Raw genomic sequence first — 24131 nt, forward strand, 5'->3', positions numbered from 1 at the left:
CCAAGGACAATGATTACCTCTAAAATATTAACATGAACCATGAGCTAGATATTCATCACAACTAACTTGAGTAAAACAATTAACTGGCCATTTGTTTCAGTGCTTTGTGGGAGTACTCTGCAGAAATTGGTTACTGCATTTCCTGCATTCCTACACCAGCAATGATGGCACTTCTAAAGTTGTTAGTTGGCTACACAATACCTTAAGACATGGTGTGATCATGAAAGGCACTCATATGCACACATGCACGCACACAGGCAAGTCTTTCGGTATTTTGTGAGTTGATCGGTGATTGTTACTTGAGATGGAGGAAATCAGGGAAGCAGCTGCTTTACACTCGACCCTAGAAACATTGAATTCTGCTTCTGCTTTGCAGGTTGGCAGAAGTAACAGCTGATTCAATTGTGGAACAGGAAAGCATATTGGGTACCTTTGGGGTTACTCAAGAAGCTCGTCTGTGTTAATTTAATACTTAACACTGTCGTATTTAATATCATGCCTGAAAGGCACATTGCAAATCATGCAGTCCCAAATGCTGAGCAGTGGAGATTTCTCAGTTACAGTCTTGCTTTGGGCTACAATGTTGTTAGACCTTGAATAAATTTCTCCTGATAGTTCTGCTGCATTATGGTTTGGTTTGAATCTGTAATGCCATGTCATATTTTTAAAAAATAGTATTTAGCACCTTTCACAATATCAAGAAGTTCAAAAGTGCTTTTAAGTTTAGTTTCAGGAGTGAGAACATTCTGACTTAAAAGTGAGCATGCTGAGCCAGGGTACAAAAATAATAAATTTAGAATTATAGAGGTTTACACCACGGAAACAGGCTCTTTAGCCCAACTTGTCCATGCTGCCCTTTTTTAAAACCCCGAAGCTACTCCCAATTGCCCGCATTTGGCTCATATCCTTCTGTACTCATCTTACCAATGTAACTGTCTAATTGCTTTTTAAAAGACAAAATTGTATCCACTTCTACTAGTACCTCTGGCAACTTGTTCCGGGCACTCACCATCCTCTGTGAAAAAATTGTCCCTCTGGACACTTTTGTATCTCTCCCTTCTCACCTTAAACCTATCCGCTCTAGTTTTAGACTCCCGTACCTTTGGGAAAAGATATTGACTATCTAGCTAATCTGTGCCCCTCATTATTCTATAGACCTCTAAGATCACCCCTCAACCTTCTACACTCCAGAGAAAAAACTCCAATTCTATCCAGCCTCTCTCATAACTCAAACCATCAAGTCTTGGTAGCCTCCTAGTAAATCTTTTCTGCACTCTTTCTAGTTTAATAATATCCTTTTCATAATAGGGTGACCAGAGCTGTACACAGTATTCCAAGTGTGGCATTACCAATGTCTTGTAAACTTCAACAAGACGTCCCAACTCCTGTATTCAGTGTTCTGACCAATTAAACCAAACGTGCTGAATGCCTTCTTCACCACTCTGTCAACCTGTGACTCCGCTTTCAAGGAGCTATGAACATGTACCCCTAGATCTCTTTGTAACTCTCCCCAACACCCTCCCATTAACTGAGTAGGCCCTCTCCTGGTTCAGTCTGCCAGAATGCATCACTTCACATTTATCTAAACTAAATTCTATCTGCCATTCATCAGCCCACTGGCCCAATTGATCAAGATCCCTTTTCAATCTGAGATAACTTTCTTCACTGTTCACTATGCCACCAATCTTGGTGTCACCTGCAAACTTACTAACCATGCCTCCTATATTGTCATCCAAATCATTAATATAAATGACAAATAACAGTGGATCCAGCACTGATCCCTGAGGCCTCCAATTTGAAAAACAACCCTCTACAACCACCCTTTGGCTTCTGTCATCAAGTCAATTTTGTATCCATTTAGCTACCTCACCCTGGATCCCATGAGATTTAACCTTATGCAATAACCGACCATGTGGTACGTTGTCAAAGACCTTGCTAAAGTCCATGTAGGCAACATCAACTGCACCAATTTGTACCATTCCTACTTCAACTCTGTTATTATGAGTATTTCCAGCTGTTATTGCTATTGTGATGTAGATACTGTCTGTGTGGCAACCAATTTGCATGTAGGGGCTTTCCACAAGCAGCGCTGCAATAAATCCACAGATAATTTGGTGTTGCATTGTTGGTTGAGAGGTGAACAATGTTCAGAACATTGGGGTTAACTTCCCTGCGCCTCTTCAAAGTAGTGTCATGAGAGCCTTTGCATCTACTTAAGAGGTCTGATAGGTGTAGATGATAAAAAACTCGGTTAGTGAAATAGGTTTTAAGAAGCATCTTTAAAATGGAAAGAGATAGCGAGGTTTTGGGAGGGAATTATAAATCTTAATGTAATTATTGCTTTAAAAATCTTGACATATTAGGTGAGAAATCTATCAGGTGTTCTCTGCCACGGTCTACCACAAACCTACCTTCACTGGCCAGTATAGCCGATGGCAATCTTCCAGTTCCACACGCTATAAGACTAGTCACATCAGCAACTTATAAAGGGGGCTTGAGTAATTTGCTCATCATGTAAGCTTGATGCTGAAGTAGGACACATCAAAGACATCCTGTAGAATAATAGCTACTCTGGTCAGATCATTTCAAACTATATATCATGCAAACTCATTAACTGGCCTAATGTTGTCACTATTGGCCCTGAGAAGTGCCCCATCTATCTCGGTTTACCCTGGAAGGGCAAGGAATCTCAAACTTTTGAGCAACAGGTGAAGTTAGCTGTTTCACAGTGTTAGTATGCAGTAGCAACACCAGTGATATTCACCTCTAACAGGATACTGTCATCAAGCGAAAGGGTATTCTGCCTATAACGCAAATGAGTAATGTGGTGTATGAATTTCAGTGCCATTGTGAGGCTGGGTATGTAGGCTGTACATCCCCAAGTCTGGCTAATTATATCAAACAGTAAGCCCCAGCCACAGTTCGCAATGGGCAAAGTACAGACTGTATCCAACCAGTCTATACTTGCAAAACTCAAAAAAAATGTCCAGCATTAGATCTGATTCCACGATTGGACAACATTTGCTAAAAAATTCTCAGCGTGCGAAGAATTACGCTAGCAATCAATTTAAGATCACCAGTCTGGGTCACAGTGTAGCTACATATATTAATCCACAGGCCCTATTCTTTCCAGATAAAATAATAGATACACACATTTTGCCTGTTTCAGCTAGATGCCATAAGTGACAGCCATTAGCTGATTCATTCCCCAGCGGAATGTCTTGGCCAATCAAGGTCAAGCTTCCTGGTTCAAATTTCAAACACTGCTTGGCAGTTATCTGTCAGTCATCATCAACTGGCATTCTCCAAGGTAATGCCTCTACCAATCAGAACCCACCTGCTAAGCAATTAGAATTCTCATACAGCGTAAATTGTTTTTGCCTTATACTACTTTCCTTGTAAAGTGATCTGGTGAGTACAAGGTGAAAAGTTTCGACATGTCCTCTTTTTGCAGCAAGTTTTGTACTACCAACTGACTACATGTCATCATTGCAAATTTGGGTAAACTGGAGGTAATTCAGTGGCATCGCTCTCTCTCTCTCTCTCTCTCTCTCTCTAGCAATGTGAGTGTCTTTATTACTTTAATGGGAGTCGATGAGATAGCTTTCAAAGAGCTGGCAGATGCACAATGGGCTGAATATTTTGTTTTCTGTGCAAACAGATTCTATGATATCTGAGTATTAATTAAACATGCTTTCTTCACAGATTGCTGTTCACTAAAGTAAAACTGGAGTCAGTGTGCAGGGGACCTGATGAAGCCTTACTCACTTGCAAGCATATGCTTCAGATCTGGAAGTCGTGCTACAAACTCACAAACCCCAGGTATGCAAGTTGGAGTTTCGAAATCTAAATTTCTAAACCTGAAATAGCTGGAAGAAACACTGGAAGATCGGCAAAGGAAATGCAATGAAGGAGATTTGTATTACTTTCAAAGGAGAATGAGATAAGGTACCACATGAGAGATTTAGCTGGTACATATAATTGAGGAGGATGGGTCAACATGGATGATTGAAATGCAGTAACAAGGTCCGGCAGATAACAGTTGGTCTATCACAGCATTTTTTTGGGCTTTTCCTTACATAATGTTAGAAAAGAAAGAAACACTTGTCCTTACAACATCATAAATTGCTTCATGGGGCAGCACAGTGGCACACTGGTTGGCACTGCTGCCTCACAGAGCCAGGGATCCAGGTTCGATTCCCAGCTTGAGTCACTGTCTGTGTGGAGTTTGCACGTTCTCCCCATATCCGTGTGGGTTTTCTTCAGGTGCTCCTGTTTTCTCCCACAATCCAAAGATATGCGGGTTAGGTGAATTGGCCACACTAAATTGACCTTTAGTGTCTGGGGGACTAGCTAGGGTAAATGCATGGGGTTACAGGACTAGGGTCTGGATGGAATTGTGGTCAGTGCAGACTCAGTGGGCTGAATGGCCTCCTTCTGCACTGTAGGATTCTATGATTCCCATTCAGTTCAGTACTTTTGAAGTGCTACCCTGTAGTAATGCAGCAAAAAATTACATGAACTATCTGAATTTAGAAATTGAGCAAACAGTCTTGAAATTTGATGATGCCATGGTGGCTATTGATAACAGAAATTGTAAAAACCTGCAAGAGAATGGAGATAGCAGGATGGGAAACAGGTGGCAGTTAAGTGTAGAGAAACATGAATCTTTCATTTGAAAATCGAGGATAGGGAAGAAGATATACATAATGTGTAAGTTTTCAAATGAAGCTGTGCGGGTAAAATTGGCAGAGCAGCTGGATAAGATTGACACAGGCAAGTGGAATCCATGGTTTTGTATCTAGAATCATGGAATAAAATAACATCCAATTATAGTTTTTGAGAATCCCATTGTAGAAAAAATATAAAAGCAAGTGAGAAAATACAATCTTAATTCACAAGAGTGGAACGGGAATTGGAAAATTACTGTTATGAAGAATGGCTGGAGAAGTTTAATACTTTGCTCACTAGAGGACAAAGGGTGATCTGATAGAGGTCTTTGAGATCATGAGAGTTCATGATGGGCTCATAGAATCGTAGAATCCCTACAGTACAGAAAGAGACTATTCGGCCCATCAAGCCTGCACCAACAACAATCCTACCCAGGCCCTAACCCTGTAATCTCACGTACATTCCTTGCTACTCCCCTGTCATTAAGGGGCAATTTGCCATAGGCAATCAACCCAACCTGCACGTCTTTGGACTATGGGAGAGGAAACCCACGCAGACATGGGGAGAGCATGCAAACTCCACACAGATAGTGACCTGAGGCCAGAATCGCACTCAGGTCCCTGGTGTTGTGAGGCAACAGTGTTAACCAGTGTGCCACCATGCTGGCTAAATAGTGATTGATTGCTGCCATTTGTTGAAACCCCGCCACAGCGAACTGTGAAATCAAAATCAATAAATCTGACAATTTTGGGATGGACTAAGAGAAAGTAGCAAGGAAAACTGCCAGATTGTCATGAAAACCCAATGGGTTCATTAGTATCTCACAAACAAGAAAATGTGCCAATCCTATTTGATGTAGCCATTCCAGCTTTGCATTGTGTGGTTGACTCTGAATTTGCCTACCAAGCTCATCAAAAACAATTGGTCTCCAGCAGATAGCCCAGCCTCCTCCTCAAAGCTCCAAGAGATGAATAATAAATATGACCCTGTCAGGTTCAATCAGATCCTGAGGAATATGTTTTAAAAGGGGGAAGTAGATACTTGCTTGAAAAAAGGTAATATTAATATGTGGGGTTAACTGTGGCAACAGGTACTATCACATCTGATGGGCCAAATGATCTCTTACTATCATATGATTCTATCCTTAAGGATTGGAGTATACTTATCTGCAGTGAGCTTAGTGGTGGTGTCATTGTGGTGTTTTCACTAGACTAGTATTTCCAGAGACCCAGGGCAAGATCTGAGGACCTGGGTTCAACTCCCACCACGGCAGATGATGAAATTTGAATTCAGTAAAAATCTGGAATTAGATGTCTAGTGATGACCCTGAAACCATTGTCGATTGTTGTAAAAGCCCATCTGGTTCATCAGTGTCCTTTATGGAAGGAAATCTGCTGTCCTTACCCAGTTTGAACTATATGTGACTCTATATGTTGACTCTCAAATGTTAGGGATGAGCAACAAATGTTGGTCCAGCCAGTGCCATCCACATCCTATGAACGAAAGCTGAACCACATCTTACTGTACCCTGGATTCATTAGATTGGTGGCTATCCAGAATCTGATTATCAGTCTAAACGACACTTCTATATTATTGCATTATGTACTCTGTATTGGGAGCCTGCCTCTGCTGATGGTGTAGGAGGTACATTTGGCAGGACATGTTGGCTCAGTGAAAGATGGAGCTTACATTAATGTAGCACCTTTCGTAACTTCAGGGCATCTCGCAGTGGTTCACAGCCATTGATACACTTTAAAAAACAGTCAATGTTATCATCTATGGAAATTCTGAAGCTAATTTGTTCACAACAGGGTTCCACAAACAGCAGTGACATAAATGTCGAGATAAATGAGAATAAATTTAATTTTGACAGGGGTGCAAGAGCGACAGTAGCAGATTGATACACTTCCATCCATCTTGGAGCATGACAGAAGTTGGATTCTAGCCCTAATCTGTTTTAGTAATGCTCATTGAGGGATAAATGTTGGCCGAAGCGCCAGCGAGAACTCCCCCACTCTGTTCTAATTCTAAGCCAGGTGGTGAAGGGTAGCACTAGAGCCAAGCTTTACACAATTTGTGCACTTTACTGACAGGGATACACACTGCAAACACGCTGCTCCTAACCTCGCCACTGTAGTTTCAGTCTGTTATTTTTTTCTTTCACTTCTGTTCCTACTTAGAGGGGGCACAAGTGAATGCCCAGTTATGCACCACCTGCATACAATTAAACACAATACAAAATTAATACTCTTCCTTGAATAAGACAACAAGATCTTTTACATTCACTTAAGAAGGCCCCCTCATCCAAGTGGCGACCCCTCCAACAGTGCAACACTGTTCAGTAGGTTAATTGGAATCCAAAGAGATCGACAGGTTAATGTTTGAATGGCACCCATCAGTAGAGTTGCCACTGGAGAATCCATTGAAAAACTGACCTGAATGACAGCACAAGTCCAGAGTGCAGATCTGCTAACCTGGTTTGCAAAAAAAACACAGAAAATGCTGCAAAAATACAACAGGAAGTTAGCATCTGTTACAGGATCAGATGGATCAATGTCTGAACTAGGGACCAGCTAGAAATGTTGACTCATCTGTTCACTCTGCAGGTGTTGGCTAACTTGTTTGGTTCCAACATTTTTCTGATCCTGATCTTATAATGTAAAAACTGTAGTCCTTGTGGTGTAGGAACACCTATAGTGCTGTTAATGATGGAGTTCCAAGATTTTACCCAGTGGCAATGAAGGAGCAGTGATAAATTATCAAGTATAAATAATGTGTGGCTTGAAGGGCAATTTGCAGATGGTGGTTTTTCAAGCAACGCCTGACTTTGTTCTTCTGGGCGGTAGAGGTCACGGGTTTGGAAGTTACTATCAAACGAACCTTAGCAAGATGCTGCAGTTCATCTTGTAGATGGTACACACTACTGCCATTCTGCTGGTATTGGTGGCAGGAAAGGTGGTAGATGGAGTGTTGATCAAATGAGCTGTTTTGATTTTCTTAAGTGTTGTTGGAGCTGCATCTAACCAGATAAGTGGTAGCTATTCCATAACACTCTGACTTGTGCCACATAGCTGCTGGAAAGACTTTGAAGAGCCAATACTCAATGGTGGCCTCCAGGATGTTGATGGTGGGAGATACAGTGATGGTAATGGAACTGAGTGTCAATTGAGGGTGTTTAGATTCTTCCTTGTTGAAAATGGTCATTGTATGGCAATGGTACTTGCCACTTATTGACCCAAGCTTGAATGTTGGCCTGGTCTCAGGGCATGCTGGCACAAAAGGTTTCATTATCTGAGGAGTTGTGACTGGTACTGTACTCTGCAATCAAATATCCCCACTTCTGACTTTATGATTGATTGAAAATTATTGATGAAGCAGCTGAAAATGTTCAGGCCAAGGACTCTGCGCTGAGGAGCTCCTGCAGCAAGGGAGCTGAGCTGACTGGCCCCAACAAACATAAACATCTTCTTTAGTGGCCAAAACATCATGGCCTGCATGTGTGTGTGTGCCCATGCATGTGTATGTGTCTGTGTCCTTCCCTGCGTGTGTCTATGTCTATGTGTGTGTGTTTGTATCCATGTGCCCGTGTGTGTGTGTGTTCATATACATCTGTATCTATGTCTGTGTCCATCTGTGTGTGTGTGTGTCCATGTTCATCCATGTTTGTGTGTCTGTGGTCATGTGTGATATATTGAAGTCACCAGTGATGATAGAATAATGAAAGAATGTTCCCAATGGTGGGGGAGTCCAGAACTAGGGTCATAGTTTGAGGATATGGGTAAACCTTTTAGAACTGAGGTGAGGAGAAATCTCTTCACCCAGAGGGTGGTGTAGAATTCACTACCATAGAATGTAGTTAAGGCCAAAACATGGTGTGATTTCAAGAAAAAATTAGATATAGCTCTTGGGGGTAGATCAAGATGAATGGTGGAGCAGGCTCACAGGGCCAAATAGCCTCCTCCTGCTTCTACTTTTGTTGATAACAGATGCCTGTTGATAGAATTTTACCAAAAATAAAAAATATTGTAAAAACTTTTGCCAGCAGAAAAGCCAGCAGCAATCAATTTGAAGGCACCAAATGAAAACTTTCATAAGGGGGAAGTATAGCCCTGGGCATCGAGAGTGTTACTCAGGAAAGATATAGAGTTCACTTAAACTGTGATTGATAGATAAATTCTTTGAGGATCACAATGGAATTCACACACAAGTTTGCAAGCTGGTATTGACATACTGGCCTGAAGAATTACTCTGCTGCAGCCAAAAGTCACTGCCTACTGTAGCTGAGAGGTTAACCAATTCAGATCTGTCATTCCAAGTCATCATCTGAGTCATTCTTTTTACTTCTCTTCTGCAGATTTTGACTCCTTGTTGGAGTACAGTTTTGTGGGTTCAGTGGGAATAAAAGGGTAAGAGAAGGCGGAGAGATGATGTAGACGCAGGCCTGATAAAGCTGGCAGAGAGACTGGGTAGTTATGGCGTGTATTTAAGGGAAATCGTGGAGGAGACAACATGCTGTGACCTGATCTGTCAAACATCATTGGATAAAGAAATTGTGATGGAGACAGTGAATATCACCCCCCCACCTCCCCCCTGTATTTGTGAGCTAGATTATGTGACTGGAAAGTCAAGCCTGATCGAGTCCCCACCTGAAATGGTGAAACAAATAGAGGATTGTATTTACCTGTCAAAGTGTTTGACATTGGAACAGGGCATCACCACTGAACCTGACCCAGTTTTCACCAGACAACTGTACATGATATTTGGAAAGTTGTGTCAGGGCCTCTGCTACCTCCTCTCTGCTGTTCCTCAGAAATATGCCATCAAGATCCTGTCTCTGCCACTCCTGTGTTTCATCACTGCATTCCTTATTATAGTTACCCTATCTCACTGCTCCACCATTTCTTGTACTTTTTAATTCCCACTCATCAATGACAACTAACAAGTGCTAATTCTAGAAATTCTGCACACAAGACGAGTAAATGTTCCTTTATTCACTTCTGCATGTACTGTGGCTTTGCATAAATCAAATGAGATCCTGAATGATGGGGATGGTCTAGCAAAGTAATTTTTCCAATTAAATAAATGACAGTAGGATTGTGGGAATCCACAGGGAAAAGATAATACTGTACCCAGTTTACAGAGCTGCTCATTAGCACTGCATCCACAGCCAGTCAAGAGAGGATGAATAGACTTGCAACACGGTATAGTCAGAAACTGAGGGCTAGTCAAACCTTAATAGAAAGGCTCATTACTGAAAAACGAAGTAGGCATGCTTTGTTCTATCTCTTACAGGCAGATACTGAAGGATATTGGAAATCAAGTTTCTCTGCTGTGTTTTACTTTGAATGAAACTCCCCAACTGAATCAGTGGATGTGTGTCTGTGTCCTCTGTGTATGTATGTGTGTGTGTGTCCGCGTCCAGGCGCATGTGTGTGTCCATGCGTGTGTCCGCGTTCACGCGTGTGTGAGCCCTGAAAAATATAAGGAATCAAGTCAATTTTTTTAAAGGGACGCTGATTTGTTGAGAAAACTAATTTTCATAATAACATGCTATGAAGATGTGAAATGGTGTTAACTGCATTGATGGAGCATTTGCACTTCAAACAATACAGGTATTCTGTTTTACCTCCATTGGGGAGGATTACCTAGAATATGGAGCACAGAAACAGGCCATTTGGCCTGCTTCAGTCGGTGCTTTACTTGCGTCTCCTCCCACGTTTCTTCATTTAAATCTATCATCGGAACCCTTCATTCCCTTCTCATAGGCCTGTCTAACTCCCCCTCAAGCGTATCTATATTAGAAGCTTCAACCATTCCTGTTAGCGAGTTCCACATTCTCACCAATCTTTATGTAATTAAGTTTTTCTTTATTCATCCATGGGACACGGGCGTCGCTGGCTAAGTCAGCATTTATTGCCCATCCCCAGTTGCCCTTGAGAAGGTCGTGGTGAGCTGCTTATTGAATCGTTGCAGCCCATGTACTGTGGGTTGATCCACAATGCCAGTAAGGAGGGAATACCAGGATTTTGACCTACCGACTGAGAAGGAGCGGCAATATATTTCCAAGTCAGGATGGTGAGTGGCTTGGAGGGGAACTTGCAGGTGGGGGTGTTCCCAGGTATCTGCTGCTCTGGTCCTTTTAGATGGAAGTTGCCATGGGTTTGGAAGGTGCTGTCTAAGGATCTTTGGTGAATTGTTGCAGTGCGTCTTGTAGATAGTATACACTGCTGCTACTGATTGTCGGTGATGGAGGGATTGAATGTTTGTAGATGTGGTGCCAATCAAAAGGGCTGCTTTGTCCTGGATGCTATCAAGCTTCTTGAGTACTGTTGGAGCTGCACTCCTCCAGACAACTGGGGAATATTCCATCACACTCCTGACTTGTGCCTTGTCGATGGTGGATAGGCTCTGGGGAGTCAGGAGGTGAGTTACTCGCCATAGTGTTCCTAGCCTCTGACCTGCTCTTGTAGCCACTGTGTTTATGCGGTGAGTCCAGTTGAGTTTCTGGTCAGTAGTAAGCCCAAAGATATTGACAGTGATTCAGTGATAGTTACACCATTGAATGTCAAGGGGCTGTGGTCAGTGTGTCTTGTATTAGTGATGGTCATAAAAGACTTCTGGATGAGTATATGGGGTTTAATGAGATTGAGGGTTATAGATAGGTCTGTAGGTTGGTAGGTGTTGATGTGATCGGCGCAACTCGTGGGCCGAAGGGCCTGTTTGTGCTGTAGTGTTCTATGTTCGATGTTCTATTGCCTGGCATTTGTGTGGCACAAATGTTACTTGCCACTTGTCAGCCCAAGCTTGGATATTATTTGATTTGATTTGATTTAGTATTGTCACATGTACTAGTATACAGTGAAAAGTGTTGTTTCACAAAGCATGCCATTCATAGAGAAGGAAACGAAAGAGTACAAACATAAGAACATAAGAACATAAGAAATAGGAGCAGGAGTAGGCCATCTAGCCCTTTGAGCCTGCCCCGCCATTCAATAAGATCATGGCTGATCTGTCGCTGCTCAGTTCCACTTTCCCGCCCTCTCCCCATAACCCTTAATCCCCTCTCTTATCAAAAACCCATCAACCCGCGTCTTAAAAATATTTAGCGAGGCAGCCTCCACCACTTCAACGGGCAGAGAATTCCAGAGATTCACCACCCTTTGAGTGAAGAAGTTCCTCCTCAACTCCGTTCTAAACTGCCCCCCTTTTATCTTGAGGCTGTGCCCCCTACTCCTACTGTCTTTTTTGTGTTACCGTCATAGCTAGGGAAAGATCAACTTAAAGCAAGACAGCAGCAGGGAAGAAACTATTCCTCAGACTTTTCTATCTTCCTTCTGATGAAAGAAGGTGGAAGAGGGAATGTCTGGGCTGCATGGAGTCTTTAATTATGCTGGCTGCTTTGCCGAGGCAACGGGAAGTGTAGACAGAGTCAATGGATGGGAGACTGGTTTGCGTGATGGATTAGACTACGTCCATGTTCTTTTATAGCTCCTTGCGGATTGTCCAGACCTTGTTGCATTAAGTTTCTTCACAACTTCATATTAGATTTACTGGTGACTATTTTATGTGGGCAGCTTCTAGTTATGCTCTTGCCCACATTCTCTCTCTATCCACTTTATTGGAACTGTTCATGTTTGAAATACCCTTATAAGGTATTACCCTGCAGCCTTTCTTTTAAAGAGAAAAGAGACTCAATCTGTAAATTATTTCCTGATATAAATATACCAACACATTTCTGGAATCATCCTTGTAAACCATCTATGCTCTCCAATGCTTCCACTACACTGTACCTTAAGTCTAACCAAGATTCAGTAAAAGTTCAGCATAACTTCTTTAGAACAAGGTTTAGAACAAAGGACAAAGAAAATTACAGCACAGGAACAGGCCCTTTGGCCCTCCCTGCACCAACCATGCTGCCCAACTTAACTAAAACCCCCCACCTTCCAGGGACCGTATCCATCTATTTACTTATTTTGTGAGATGCAACTTTTCGTGCTTGGTGTATTTGTGCTCCAGGATTCCTTTGTTCCTCTGCCCCACATAAGCTTGCATTTTCCAAGTACCAATCCTTCCTACCAAGCTGTGCTGCCTCACATTAATGTGTGTTGAAATTCAGTTGTCAATTACTTGTCCATGCTGCAAATGTATTGATGTCCCCTGTAATTTGTTGCAGTGTTGCTCATTATTGACTCCCTCCCTAATCTCTGCCCCAACCCAATTTAAGGTAATTTGTGAATTTAGAAATTGTGTTTGAAGATTCCAGAGCCCAAATAGTTAATGTAAGTTGTGGTCGGTAGTGATCCCGGTATTGATCCGTGTGGGACATTACTTCTCGCCTTCTGCCACTCTGAACAAAAAGTAAACTTAAATCTTTGCCTTGAATTCAGCTGCAGTCCATTCTGCCTCCGATTCCATATTCTGTTGTGAGACACCTTATTGAAGGCCTTTGGAAAATCTAGATTTTTAAGCTTATTTATTTATTTTCACAAGTAAACTTACATTAACACTGCAATGAAGTTGCTGTGAAAATCTCCTTGTCGCCACATTCTGTGCGGGTACACTGAGGGAGAATTTAGCATGGCGAATGCACGTAACCAGCACATCTTTTGGAGTGTGGAGGAAACCAGAGAAAACCCACAGAGACACAGGGAGAATGTGCAGACGCCACACAGACAGTGACCCAAGCCGGGAATCAAACCCGGGTCCCTGATGCATTGAGGCAGCAATGCGAGCCAGTTGGTCACCATGCCACCCAGATAAAATCAGTCTACTGCATTACCATTGTTTACTTTCTATATCTCTATCTATGCTGTAATCTGGCTATCTTAGTCGGTTGCATGCAGATGTAATTACAGAGCCTTCGTTCAAGCCCCACGTTGGGCGCCATTGTTTTGGACGGCACTGTAGCACAGTGGTTAGCACTGCTGCTTCACAGCTCCAGGAACCTGGGTTCGATTCCCGGCTTGGGTCACAGTCTGTGTAGAGTTTACACATTCTCCTCATGTCTGCGTGGGTTTCCTCCAGGTGCTCAGCTTTCCTCCCACAGTCCAAAGATGTGCGGGTTAAGTTGATTGACCATGTTAAAATTGGCCTTAGTGTCCTGAGATGTGTGGGGTAAATATGTGGGGATATGGGGGTAGGGCCTGTGTGGGATTGTGGTCGGTGCAGACTCGATGGGCCGAATGGCCTCTTTCTATGCTATAGAGCGTCTATGATTTCTATGATTCTATGATCTCTTCAAATTTGCAATAAGGTTGTCAAGCAGCACTTTTCCATTTTGAAATCCGTGCTGACTATTCATTATTGCATTACACCACTTTCTAACAAATTAATAAATATGTACTGTCTCTTCCCTAGATTCTTTTAAAACAACCATAACAGGGACTTTAATCTCTTTTGACTTTACTTTATTACAGAACATCCTTTTTTATTTTAAATGTATTTATCTCTTTGCTCATCACATTATTCAATGTCATATTTATCTGTTCTATCCCTTTGGGAGATACCAAAATGAAATAATTATTTAATATTTCTGCCTTTTCACTACCATTAACTGATTCTACCCATTAGGGGTCCTGTTCTCATGGTAATTTTTTTTTATTGATGTGAGTGTAAAACATTTTCCTATTTTGTTTTTATGTTCCTTGATAATTGAAATTCATTGCTCCTCCTTACCTCCCTAATTGTTTCTTTTGACTTCTCGCCTAATCTCTTTATATTCTCTCTTATCATAAAACCCTCTGCTGTGTACTTAATATTTACCTCTTTCTTAACTCTCAGTTGTTTCCTTATGTCTTCATTCATCCATGAAATCGCACTCGTGTTTAAATTGTTCTTTCCTTCTAGTGGAATGTATTTTTCCTGCACTCTGAACATTGTTCCACATTGTTGCTCACCAGTATTGTTTCCCATTTTACTTTACCAAATCTATTCCCATATCCTCAAAATCAGCTATTCACCAATCTATTAATCTGGTTTAAGTCTAAGTTATGTCCTTCTCTATCATCATCTTAAAGCATATTCTATTCAATTCTATTCACCTTTTTCTCTGCACCCAAATAAATCATTTTACTAAATATTTATCACAAAAGACACTTCCCTGTTATATCTTCCCTCTCATTTTGTTTTCTATTGTCAACATGACATAGCTGGAAGCAGTCTTGAGTCAGAGGTTGAGGTTCAAGCCACAATCCAGGACTGCAGTTCATATTCTAGTCTGCCATTAAAGTACATTCATGATGAACTGTTGAGCTTTCAACCCAATATCCTTTCCACTACCAAGATCCACCTCCCTAATACTGCCTATCTCTGTCCACGCCTCAGCCCCATAGAATCCCTACAGTGTAGATCGAGGCCATTTGGCCCATTAAGTCTGCACTGACTCTCCAAAATAGCATCCTACCCAGGATCTCTACTCCGTCCTATTACTGTAATCCCACACATTTGCCATGGCTAATTCATCCAACTTGCACATCTTTGAACTGTGGGAGGAAACCGGAGCACCAGGAGGAAATCCACATGGACATGGGAAGAATGTGCAAACTCCACACAGACGGTCACCCAAGGCCAGAATTGAACACAGGCCCCTGGCCCTGTGAGGCAGCAGTGCTAACCAATGTGCCATCCCTCTGTTGCCTAACCTTCATCTATTCTCCTATTACCTCCAGGCTTGACTATTCCAATGGCCTCCCATCTTATAAAAATGTAAGTTCATTTGCCCATATTCTACCTCAAGTCAAGTCCAGTTCACTTGTGTCCCTCTGCTGGGGCTCACAGTACACAAATGTCTCCAATGAATAATTCTGATTTTCCTATTCAGAACCTTTGATGGCCTTGCCCCCTCCACTGCCTTTCTGTGTAATTCCCTCTAGCCCCACAACCCTTCAAGAGCTCTGCATTCTCCTAATTCTGGCCTTGGGGCAGCAGAGTAGCACAGTGGTTAGCACTGCTGCCTCACAGCACCAGGGAGCTGGGTTCAATTCCCGGCTGTGTGGTGTTTGCACATTCTCACTGTGTCTGCGTGGGTTTCCTCTGGGTGCTCCGGTTTCCTCCCACATTCCAAAAGACGTGCTGGCTGGGATGCATTGACCCGAACAGGTGCCAGACTGTGGCGACTAGGGGAATTCCCAGGTTGATAAGGTTGTTAAGAAGGCATATGGTGTGTTAGCTTTTATTGGTAGAGGGATTGAATTTCGGAGCCGTGAGGTCATGTTGCAACTGTACAAAACTCTGGTGCGGCCGCACTTGGAGTATTGCATACAGTTCTGGTCGCCGCATTATAAGAAAGATGTGGAGGCATTGGAAAGGGTGCAGAGGAGGTTTACTAGGATGTTGCCTGGTATGGTGGGAAGGTCTTATGAGGAAAGGCTGAGGGACTTTAGGTTATTTTCATTGGAGAGAAGAAGGTTACGAGGTGACCTGATTGAGGCATACAAGATGATCAAAGAATTGGATAGGGTGGACAGTGAGAGCCTTTTACCTCGGATGGTGATGGCTAACACGAGGGGACATAGCTTTAAATTAAGGGGTAGTAATTATAGGACAGATGTCAGAGGTAGGTTCTTTACTCAGAGGGTAGTAAGGGCGTGGAATGCCCTGCCTGCAGCAGTTGTGGACTCGCCAACTTTAAGGGTGTTCAAATGGTCAGTGGATAGGCATATGGATAACATTGGAATAGTTTAGGTTAGAGGGTCATTAGATTGGTTCCACTGGTCGGCGCAACATCGAGGGCTGAAGGGCCTGTACTGCGCTGTTATGTTCTATGTAACTTCATTGCAATGTTAATGTAAGCCTTACTTGTGACTAATAAACTTTAACTTTTAACTCTTACCCATCACATACTTCCTTCACCTTATGTTTTTATCATGCAGTCAGTTATCTAAATGTTAAGCTCTTGAATGCCTTAACTAAATTTTTCTCCCTCTCTCCTTGTTTAAGAATCTCCTTCAAACTGAACTGCAACCAAGATATTAGTCACTTATATTAAGGCCTTATTTTTTGGAATATTTTTAACACATGAAAGGTGAAATATAAGTGCAAGTTGTCATTGTTGAATCATCGAGCGTAGCTGTCAAAGTTATTTTCAAAAAGAACTGATCTTTAACCTGTTGTTTTAAAAGGATTGTTCAACGGGTGTCTAACAGTCAAGTCACTAAAGCTTTAGTGATTGTACTGAGGGTTCATTTAAAGATTATAGTGGAAATCTGCAGATATTGAGTTGTTATCAACTTGTTACATCTATAGTGCGGTGCAGATTAGTATTAACTTCAAGGCTTGAGTGATGGGACTGTTGGGAAGTTTGCATTCATTTTGGAAATTAGGAACTTTTGTCTCGGACAGGAATTCAGCTTGAGTTACAGAATTGATCATCTGCTAATGGACATCCCTCTTACAGAAAGAACAGCAGGCTTGTGTTCTCGAGAATTGTTTTAATTATGTTTTATACATATATAAACCCCAAGGCTGGCTGGCTATGAATTTATCTTCCGACCATCTGTCATACCTTTATGTGTTTCTATCTTTCTCTTTCACACACGTACACATGCACATGCACAAACACTGTTTTATCTCTTTCTCAGAATATGTAGAATACCAAGAAACTTATCAGCTTACCAAGTGCCAATCATTCATTTGTGCAGATTTCCTGATGAGACCCTGCCAGTCATGTTGAAGCATTTCTGAAATATAACTCCCCCAGCACCTTACAAGCTTACTTGGCTGATGCATTTTCTGACTTCTGTATGAATTTTGCATCTGTGACAGAATAATTTCAGTCTTCTGAATTTAACCTTTTTGCTTAGAACTTTGCCTCTTTCATTATTAGATCTTAACTACTGAAAATTGGATGTTAGAAGCAGCGGACAGAAAAGTAGAAGTAAAATAGCATTTGCAGTTCATAGTGGGAGGTCCACAGTTCCCTAAAAGTGGCAACCCAGGTGGCCAAGGTGATTAAGAAGGTATATGGCATGCTTGCCTTCAACAGCCAGGGCATTGAGTACGTTGGGATTTAGAAGAATGAAGGGGGATCTTATAGAAACATAAAATTATGAACGGAATAGGTAAGATAGAAGTGGGGAAGTTGTTCCACTAGTAGGTGAAACTAGAACTAGGGAGCAGAGCCTGAAAATAAGTAGATTTAGGACTGAGTCGAAGAGGAACTTCTTCAGCCAAAGGGTTGTGAATCTGTGGAATTCCTTGCCTGGTGAAGCAGTTGAGACTATCTCATTGAATGTTTTTAAGGCAAAGATAGAATTGAGGGATATGGTGAGCGGGCAGGTAAGGAGCTGAGTCCATGAAAAGACCAGTCATGATCTTATTGAATGACAGAGAAGGCTCAAGGGGCAAAATGACCTACCCCTGCTCCTGGTTCTTATGTTCTTACATAGAATTAACGTTCCTTTCAATCTCACTGTTAGTGAGTCAGAGGCAGCAATGTAATAATGCATGCCAACAGACTCTGGTATCTCAGAGCCAGACATGGGGGCCCGGTGGAGCTTTGACACCTAGTTCATGCAGATGACACCAGCTTTTACTCAATTGCATCTGAGCGTAAGTAATCTGAAGATTAGTGAACTAATGGTATTGCGACTGCTTTGACAAATGCTTTGGGATGGCCTGAGGTTGCAAAAGATATTATATAAATGTAAGTTTGTTCTCACTAACTTAGATTAAAACCAATGAAGGAAACAAATGACAAATTATTGCTGCAAAGTTAAATATTAATCAAATAACTTTATAGTTATTACAGGAGAAGGCCATTAAATACATCAAACCTACACCATCTCTCATTTCGCCCTGTTCTCTCACTCTATAAAACTTTTTTTTCAAATACTTATTCAGTTCTGTATTAAAAGTTGCTGTGGATTCTGCTTTCAGCACAATTTCCAGTTATCCTATTCACTGTGGGGGACAAGCAGGAAAATGAAGTTAAGGTCACAGTCAAATCAACCATGATCGGATTGAATGGTGGAGTGGGGTCGAAGGGCCGAATGGCTAACTCCTCCATTTTCTTATGTCTTATTACCTTTCTCTTCATTGTTTCAGTGTTCTGTTTTTAAGGCCCGAAGTGAAATTAATTTAGTCAAGCGTAAAATAAAGTTCTATTGGGTTGGGGCTGCTAAGCTGCTCTGTTTCAGTTTTACTCAAGGGTGCCATGGTTTGAATGAGAAATGCAACAATGTCACAATATTTTTCGTGTTGAAGCGGTTCAGTATAACATGATGGGTTAATAGTTATCACACAATGCAGAAGAGGCCCTTCAGCCCTTCGAGTCTGCACTAACTCATGAAATGCCCTGACCTGCCCACCTAATCCCACTTGCCAGCACTTGGCCCATAGCCTTGAATGTTGTGGCTTGCCAAGTACTCATCCAGGTACTTCATAAAGGATGTGAGGCATCCCACCTCCACCACCCTCCCAGGCAGCGCATTCCAGATTGTCACCACCCTCTGAGTAAAAAAGCTTTTCTTCAAATCCCCCCTAAACCTCCGAGCCCTCACTTTTAACTTGAGTCCCCTCGTAGCTGTAGGAATGAGATAATGAGATAGCGATATGTACTGTGATGTAAGAGTGGCTTCAGCAGGCCTGTGCTGGAAACTGTAGAGCAGATGAAGCGGTCTGTGTGTAAGAGGGATGTACTTAACTAGTAATTCATTTAATGTAATTTGATTTGATTTATTACTGTCACATGTTTTGAGATACTGTGAAAAGTATTGTTTCTTGTGCGCTATACATATCGTTCATAGATAAATTGGGGAGAAGAAAAGGAGAGGGTGCGGTAGTGTTACCTTCATATTCAGGTGTAGAGAAAGATCAACTTAATGCAAGGTAAGTCCATTAAAAATCTGATGGCAGCAGGAAAGAAGCTGTTCTTGAGTCGGTTGATGCATGATCTCAGATCTTTGTATCTTTTTCCCAATTGAAGAAGGTGGAAGAGAGTATGTCCAGATCCGTGGAGGTCATTGATTATGCTGGCTGCTTTTCTGAGGCAGACTGAAGTATAGAAAAAAATCAGTGGATGGGAGGCTGGTTTGTGTGATGCACTGGGCTTCATTCACAATCCTTTCTTATGGTCTTTGTAAGAGCAGGAGGCATACCAAGCTGTGATGCATCCAGAAAGGATACTTTCTATGGTGCATCTTTAAAATTGGTGAAAGCTGACATGCCGAATTTTCTTAGCTCCCTGAGAAAGTAGAGGTGTTGAGGCTTTCTTCACTATAGTGTCTCATCATGAATATAGTGTAAATAAAGTTGTTTTAAAATAACCTAAATGATTCTGATTTGAATCACTCGTACGTAAAGGGAAACCTTTCCCAGTATTAACTAATCCATGACACAAACCACCAAACATTATAACTAAACATACTGTACCTGACCTGGGAATGCCTGAGTGTCTAAAATAGAAAGCTTTCCGTTCTCCACCAGTAACCTCAATAATCGAGCCTGATAATTAGGATGTGGAGGACAGATTTAGCAGTCACTCTCCTGAAAGGGAATTAACCACAGTGACTGCAGTCAGTGTGTTTTTTGTTCCCTAAACAGAAATGCTGACAAAGTGTGTGGCCAAATGGAGTTACTACATAGTTGTGGGTTGCTGGAGGGGGAGATGGAGGTGTAATGGTAATGTCACAGGGCTGGAAATCAAGAGGCGATGGCTGATATCCTGGGGCATGGGTTCATGACAGCTGGTGGAATTTAAATTCAATTATTACACCTGGAATTGAAAACTATTCTCAGTAATGGTGACCATGAATCTATCATTGATTATTTTAAAAATCCATCTGGTTCACTAATGGCTTTTACTAGTTTGGCCTACATGTGACTCCTACATGTGGTTACCTCTCAGCTCCCCTCTGAAATGGCTTAGCAGGTCAGTCAATACAAGTGCAATTAGAGATGCCCAAAAAGTGCTGGCCCACATCCCGTAAAAGAATAAATAAAGGCCTTCTCAGTGTATTTCAGACGGAATGCCGTATTGCCGAAAGTGCGGTTTTTGGCTGAGATGTTAAACTGAGGCCCTATCTTCCCTCTCAGGTGGATGTGCCTTTCCAAGAGTTCCCTCAACCAACATCACTTTGAAAAAAATACATTGCCTTGCTGTTTGTGGAATCTTGCTGTGTGATGTGCAGATTGGCTGCCATGTTTCCTACATCACAATAGTGAATGCACTTCAGAAAAGTATTTCACTAACAAAAGCATAGATATTCTGAGGCTTTAAAGGCACTAAATCAACAAATCTGTACAAATCACAGATCTATCTGTCTTGTTGTGCAACACTTGACGTGTTAATGCTGTAGTTCACCATCTCTTTAGCATACAACAACAAAATAGAACTACGATCTTTTACTACGTTGTGGTGAATTTTGAAATCTGTTACAGTGACTCAGGGCGAGGGAGCAGCCTACTGGACAGAGTCATAGCTGACAGGCGGAACCTTAACACCATCTCTCTGCCCGATTTCAGTGACCCTGAGACAGGTAAATGTTATCTTCTGTCATCCTTAATCATTAATGTCTTGGTCTAGATGAACTACATGGGTACGTTGCTGATTTAAGAGTTCGCTCCATTGTCCAGTTCCGTCTCCTCTGCAATTTGTTATACAGTTCAGAGACACTATAAGAAGCACATCCCTCATGCAGATGATCGGAGCCCAGAGTCAACTTAGTGTGAGCTCCCATAGAGGGCAGTAAGATAGAATATTACCTGCATTCAACAGACAAAGCCCTTATATGCTCTCCATGCATTTAAAATGATTGCGGTTGGAGGCAGAGGTAATTTGATGGTTTACTTTGTGACACAAGTTGCTTTCATATCACACAGAATTGCAACCTAATCAGTTTGGCACTGTGTTAGAGAAAGTGGATTTAACAACCCAAGTGGAAACTGAAAGGAACAATTTAAAAGCTTATTAAGTACAAAATAAATGAGAGTTTTTTTTATAGATCAGTTTATACGTGTGACAGCAACCTCCGAGTTTGCCTTTTTGTTAACCTGTTAAGTGTTGCTTACAAAATGCACAGCTCTGCTCCCAGTAAATCTTCTGCACAATGCAGAAGCCCTCATGCCTTAACCAGATCTTTGAAAGAGCTATGCAGTTCGTTCATTCCCTGGCTCATTCCTCATGGATCTGCAGCTGTTTTTTTCTCCTTTCCAAGTTTTTATCCAGTTCTATTTTGAAAGTCAGCATTGAATTAACTTCCGATACCCTTTCAAGCAATGTGTTCGTCATTGATCGTCATAACTCACTGGTACATTCTAGTAAATCTCCCCTGTACGCTTGCTAAGGTAATCTTTATTTTCAATTTTTTTCCCCTTGTGTACTTTTCTCTCCTGCTCACTTTTCCAGCAACATTTACTCGTGCTGGAGTTCGAGCCTCTGGTGCCCTGCACACCTTTCACTCTAGTAGCTGTTTATATATCTGTGCCTAAGCCGAATGACAGTCCATTCAGTGGTGGTTTGTTGGGGGATGGAGACACATCAGACTCTAACCTGTTCTTGCTCCTCCTCCAATGCCAGCATGTTCTCCAGAAAGGGTTTAGTGGATAGCACTTGGGGGAATGACTTATCAAAAATGCTGCATCCCATGACATTGACTAAGGGTAGTTTGACTGGCCACAGTACTTCCAAGATCAAAATTCAGCACAAGGATCAAACCTGGAGTCTTGCTGGCCCAGTTCCACATGAAACAACAGACCATTTCTAACTCAGGCCATTGAAGAACTCTAATTGACAAATTTTAACCGACAATGTATCACCTTGTTTTCCACACTGGGAGACTTTAGGCAAGATTTTCCAGTCCCTCTCGCTGGCAGGACCTTCCAGTACTGCCAAAGATGATTCCCTGCAGTGTCCCCGATGGCAGGACAGGCAAGATACAAAAGGCACCATAGACATCGGCAAAACTGGAAGCTCTCACCGGCACCCAGTGACAAACCGTCACCGAAAAATCAAAGGGGGAGGCCAGAAAATTGGCCTTTATGTATCAGAGGTTTTAGTGTTATCTCTTCTTGCTACCATTGCATAATTCTTTGTGAGGAATGCTGAACTCTGGTACTTGCCACTGGCTGACTTTCTGCTCTCTTTGCCTACCTGCCATCTGACATTTCTCAAAGCTGCTTCCTGCCACTGCAAAGCAGGGACTGCCTATCCCTGAAATTCAAAACAAAACTGGAAACCATGCTGGAAACAGTCCCAGCGGCATTCAAAGGTAGTGAGGGTGGGAATGGCAGAACATTTCAGGCCTCTTCAGTGGAAACATTAACCCTAAGCAATTAGGAAATTGAGACAATCGGATTAAAGTCCAGTAAGATGGGAGTAAGCTAGGAGCCAAACCAGCCCTGGTGGATTATTTTTGCATAGTTCTTAGCTGTGGGCAAGGAAGTAAAAGCATTATGGGAAGCTTGGGCAAAACTGATAGTTTAATGGAGAAGGTCAGGCAGAACCCAATGTGAAAACCTGTGTGTTCAAGGGAAGCAAGATAAATGCCACCAGTTCAGTTCCTTTATAACAGTTCATACACATGCCTCTGCAGAAATAGTTTCTCAGGAGTCTGGACAGTGCATTCTCCAGCTATACATTCACTCATATATCATGGCAGTTGTATTAGAAACAGCTGAATGCAAACTCCAATTTCAGGCCACTTGGATTTTCCTGCTTTGTTTCACTCCACCATTGGCAGCCATTCCTTGATGAGCTGTCAAAGCCCAAAGCTCTGGAATTCCCTCCCTAAACCTCTCCACTTCTCTTTCTTCCTTTGAGTCACTCCTTTAAACTGACCTCTTTGAGCAAGCTTTTGGTCACTTGTCCTAATATCTCAACATAGGTCAATTTCAGATGCTGGCCAATATTCCTGTCAGACATCAGGGGTCAACTTACTGAGATAAAAACACTCTATCTGCAAATTGGTGAAAATACCAAGCAGCCCTGAATTGGATCATCATAATTGCAGCTTTTGAATCAGGTCCAGCGTTGCTATTACAAAGTGAAGAGAAGTCAGTTCTTTGAGAGGTATTTTCAAATTCCTCCTCTGCCCATCACTTTTATTTTGATGAAAGGGTTGCTTAGGTTAAAAGTGTACCTTTAATAACCCAGCTTCCCGGTATAATTCAAGGCACATGTAAACAAATGTGGTGCCTGCGTAACAAAGGTCATTGCATAAAGTAATCCATTGGATGTGGACTCTTCCAATTCCACCTCCCTACGACCTTCATCAGACCTCTCCCTCTGGGCTGTCACACTGATTTTTGATTTGATTTAATATGCCTTGGGTGGAGCAGGAGCCATACCAAGCTATGCTACAACCAGAAAGAATGCTTTCTGTGGTGCATCTGTAGAAGTTGGTGAGAGTCATAGCTGACATGCCAAATTTCCATAGTCTTCTAAGAAAGTAGAGGTGTTGGTGGGCTTTTTTAACTGTGGCGTCAGCATGGGGGGACCAGGACAGATTGTTGGAGATCTGGAC

The 24131-nt window shown here is 42.0% G+C and overlaps 1 protein-coding gene across 1 annotated transcript in view; it reads left to right on the plus strand.

Moving 5' to 3' along the window:
• ttc7b (tetratricopeptide repeat domain 7B) overlaps positions 1-24131 on the plus strand; it is a 277583-nt gene that overhangs the window by 163217 nt on the left and 90235 nt on the right. The window contains exons 16-17 of the mRNA XM_080202203.1: positions 3706-3822; positions 21049-21146. Of these exons, the coding sequence (XP_080058329.1) occupies positions 3706-3822; positions 21049-21146 (215 nt within the window). The remainder of the gene's footprint in view (positions 1-3705; positions 3823-21048; positions 21147-24131) is intronic.

This window comes from Carcharhinus amblyrhynchos, chromosome 14 (genome assembly GCF_965287045.1).
Source record: "Carcharhinus amblyrhynchos chromosome 14, sCarAmb.v2.hapA, whole genome shotgun sequence".
Classification (NCBI taxonomy): domain Eukaryota; kingdom Metazoa; phylum Chordata; class Chondrichthyes; order Carcharhiniformes; family Carcharhinidae; genus Carcharhinus; species Carcharhinus amblyrhynchos.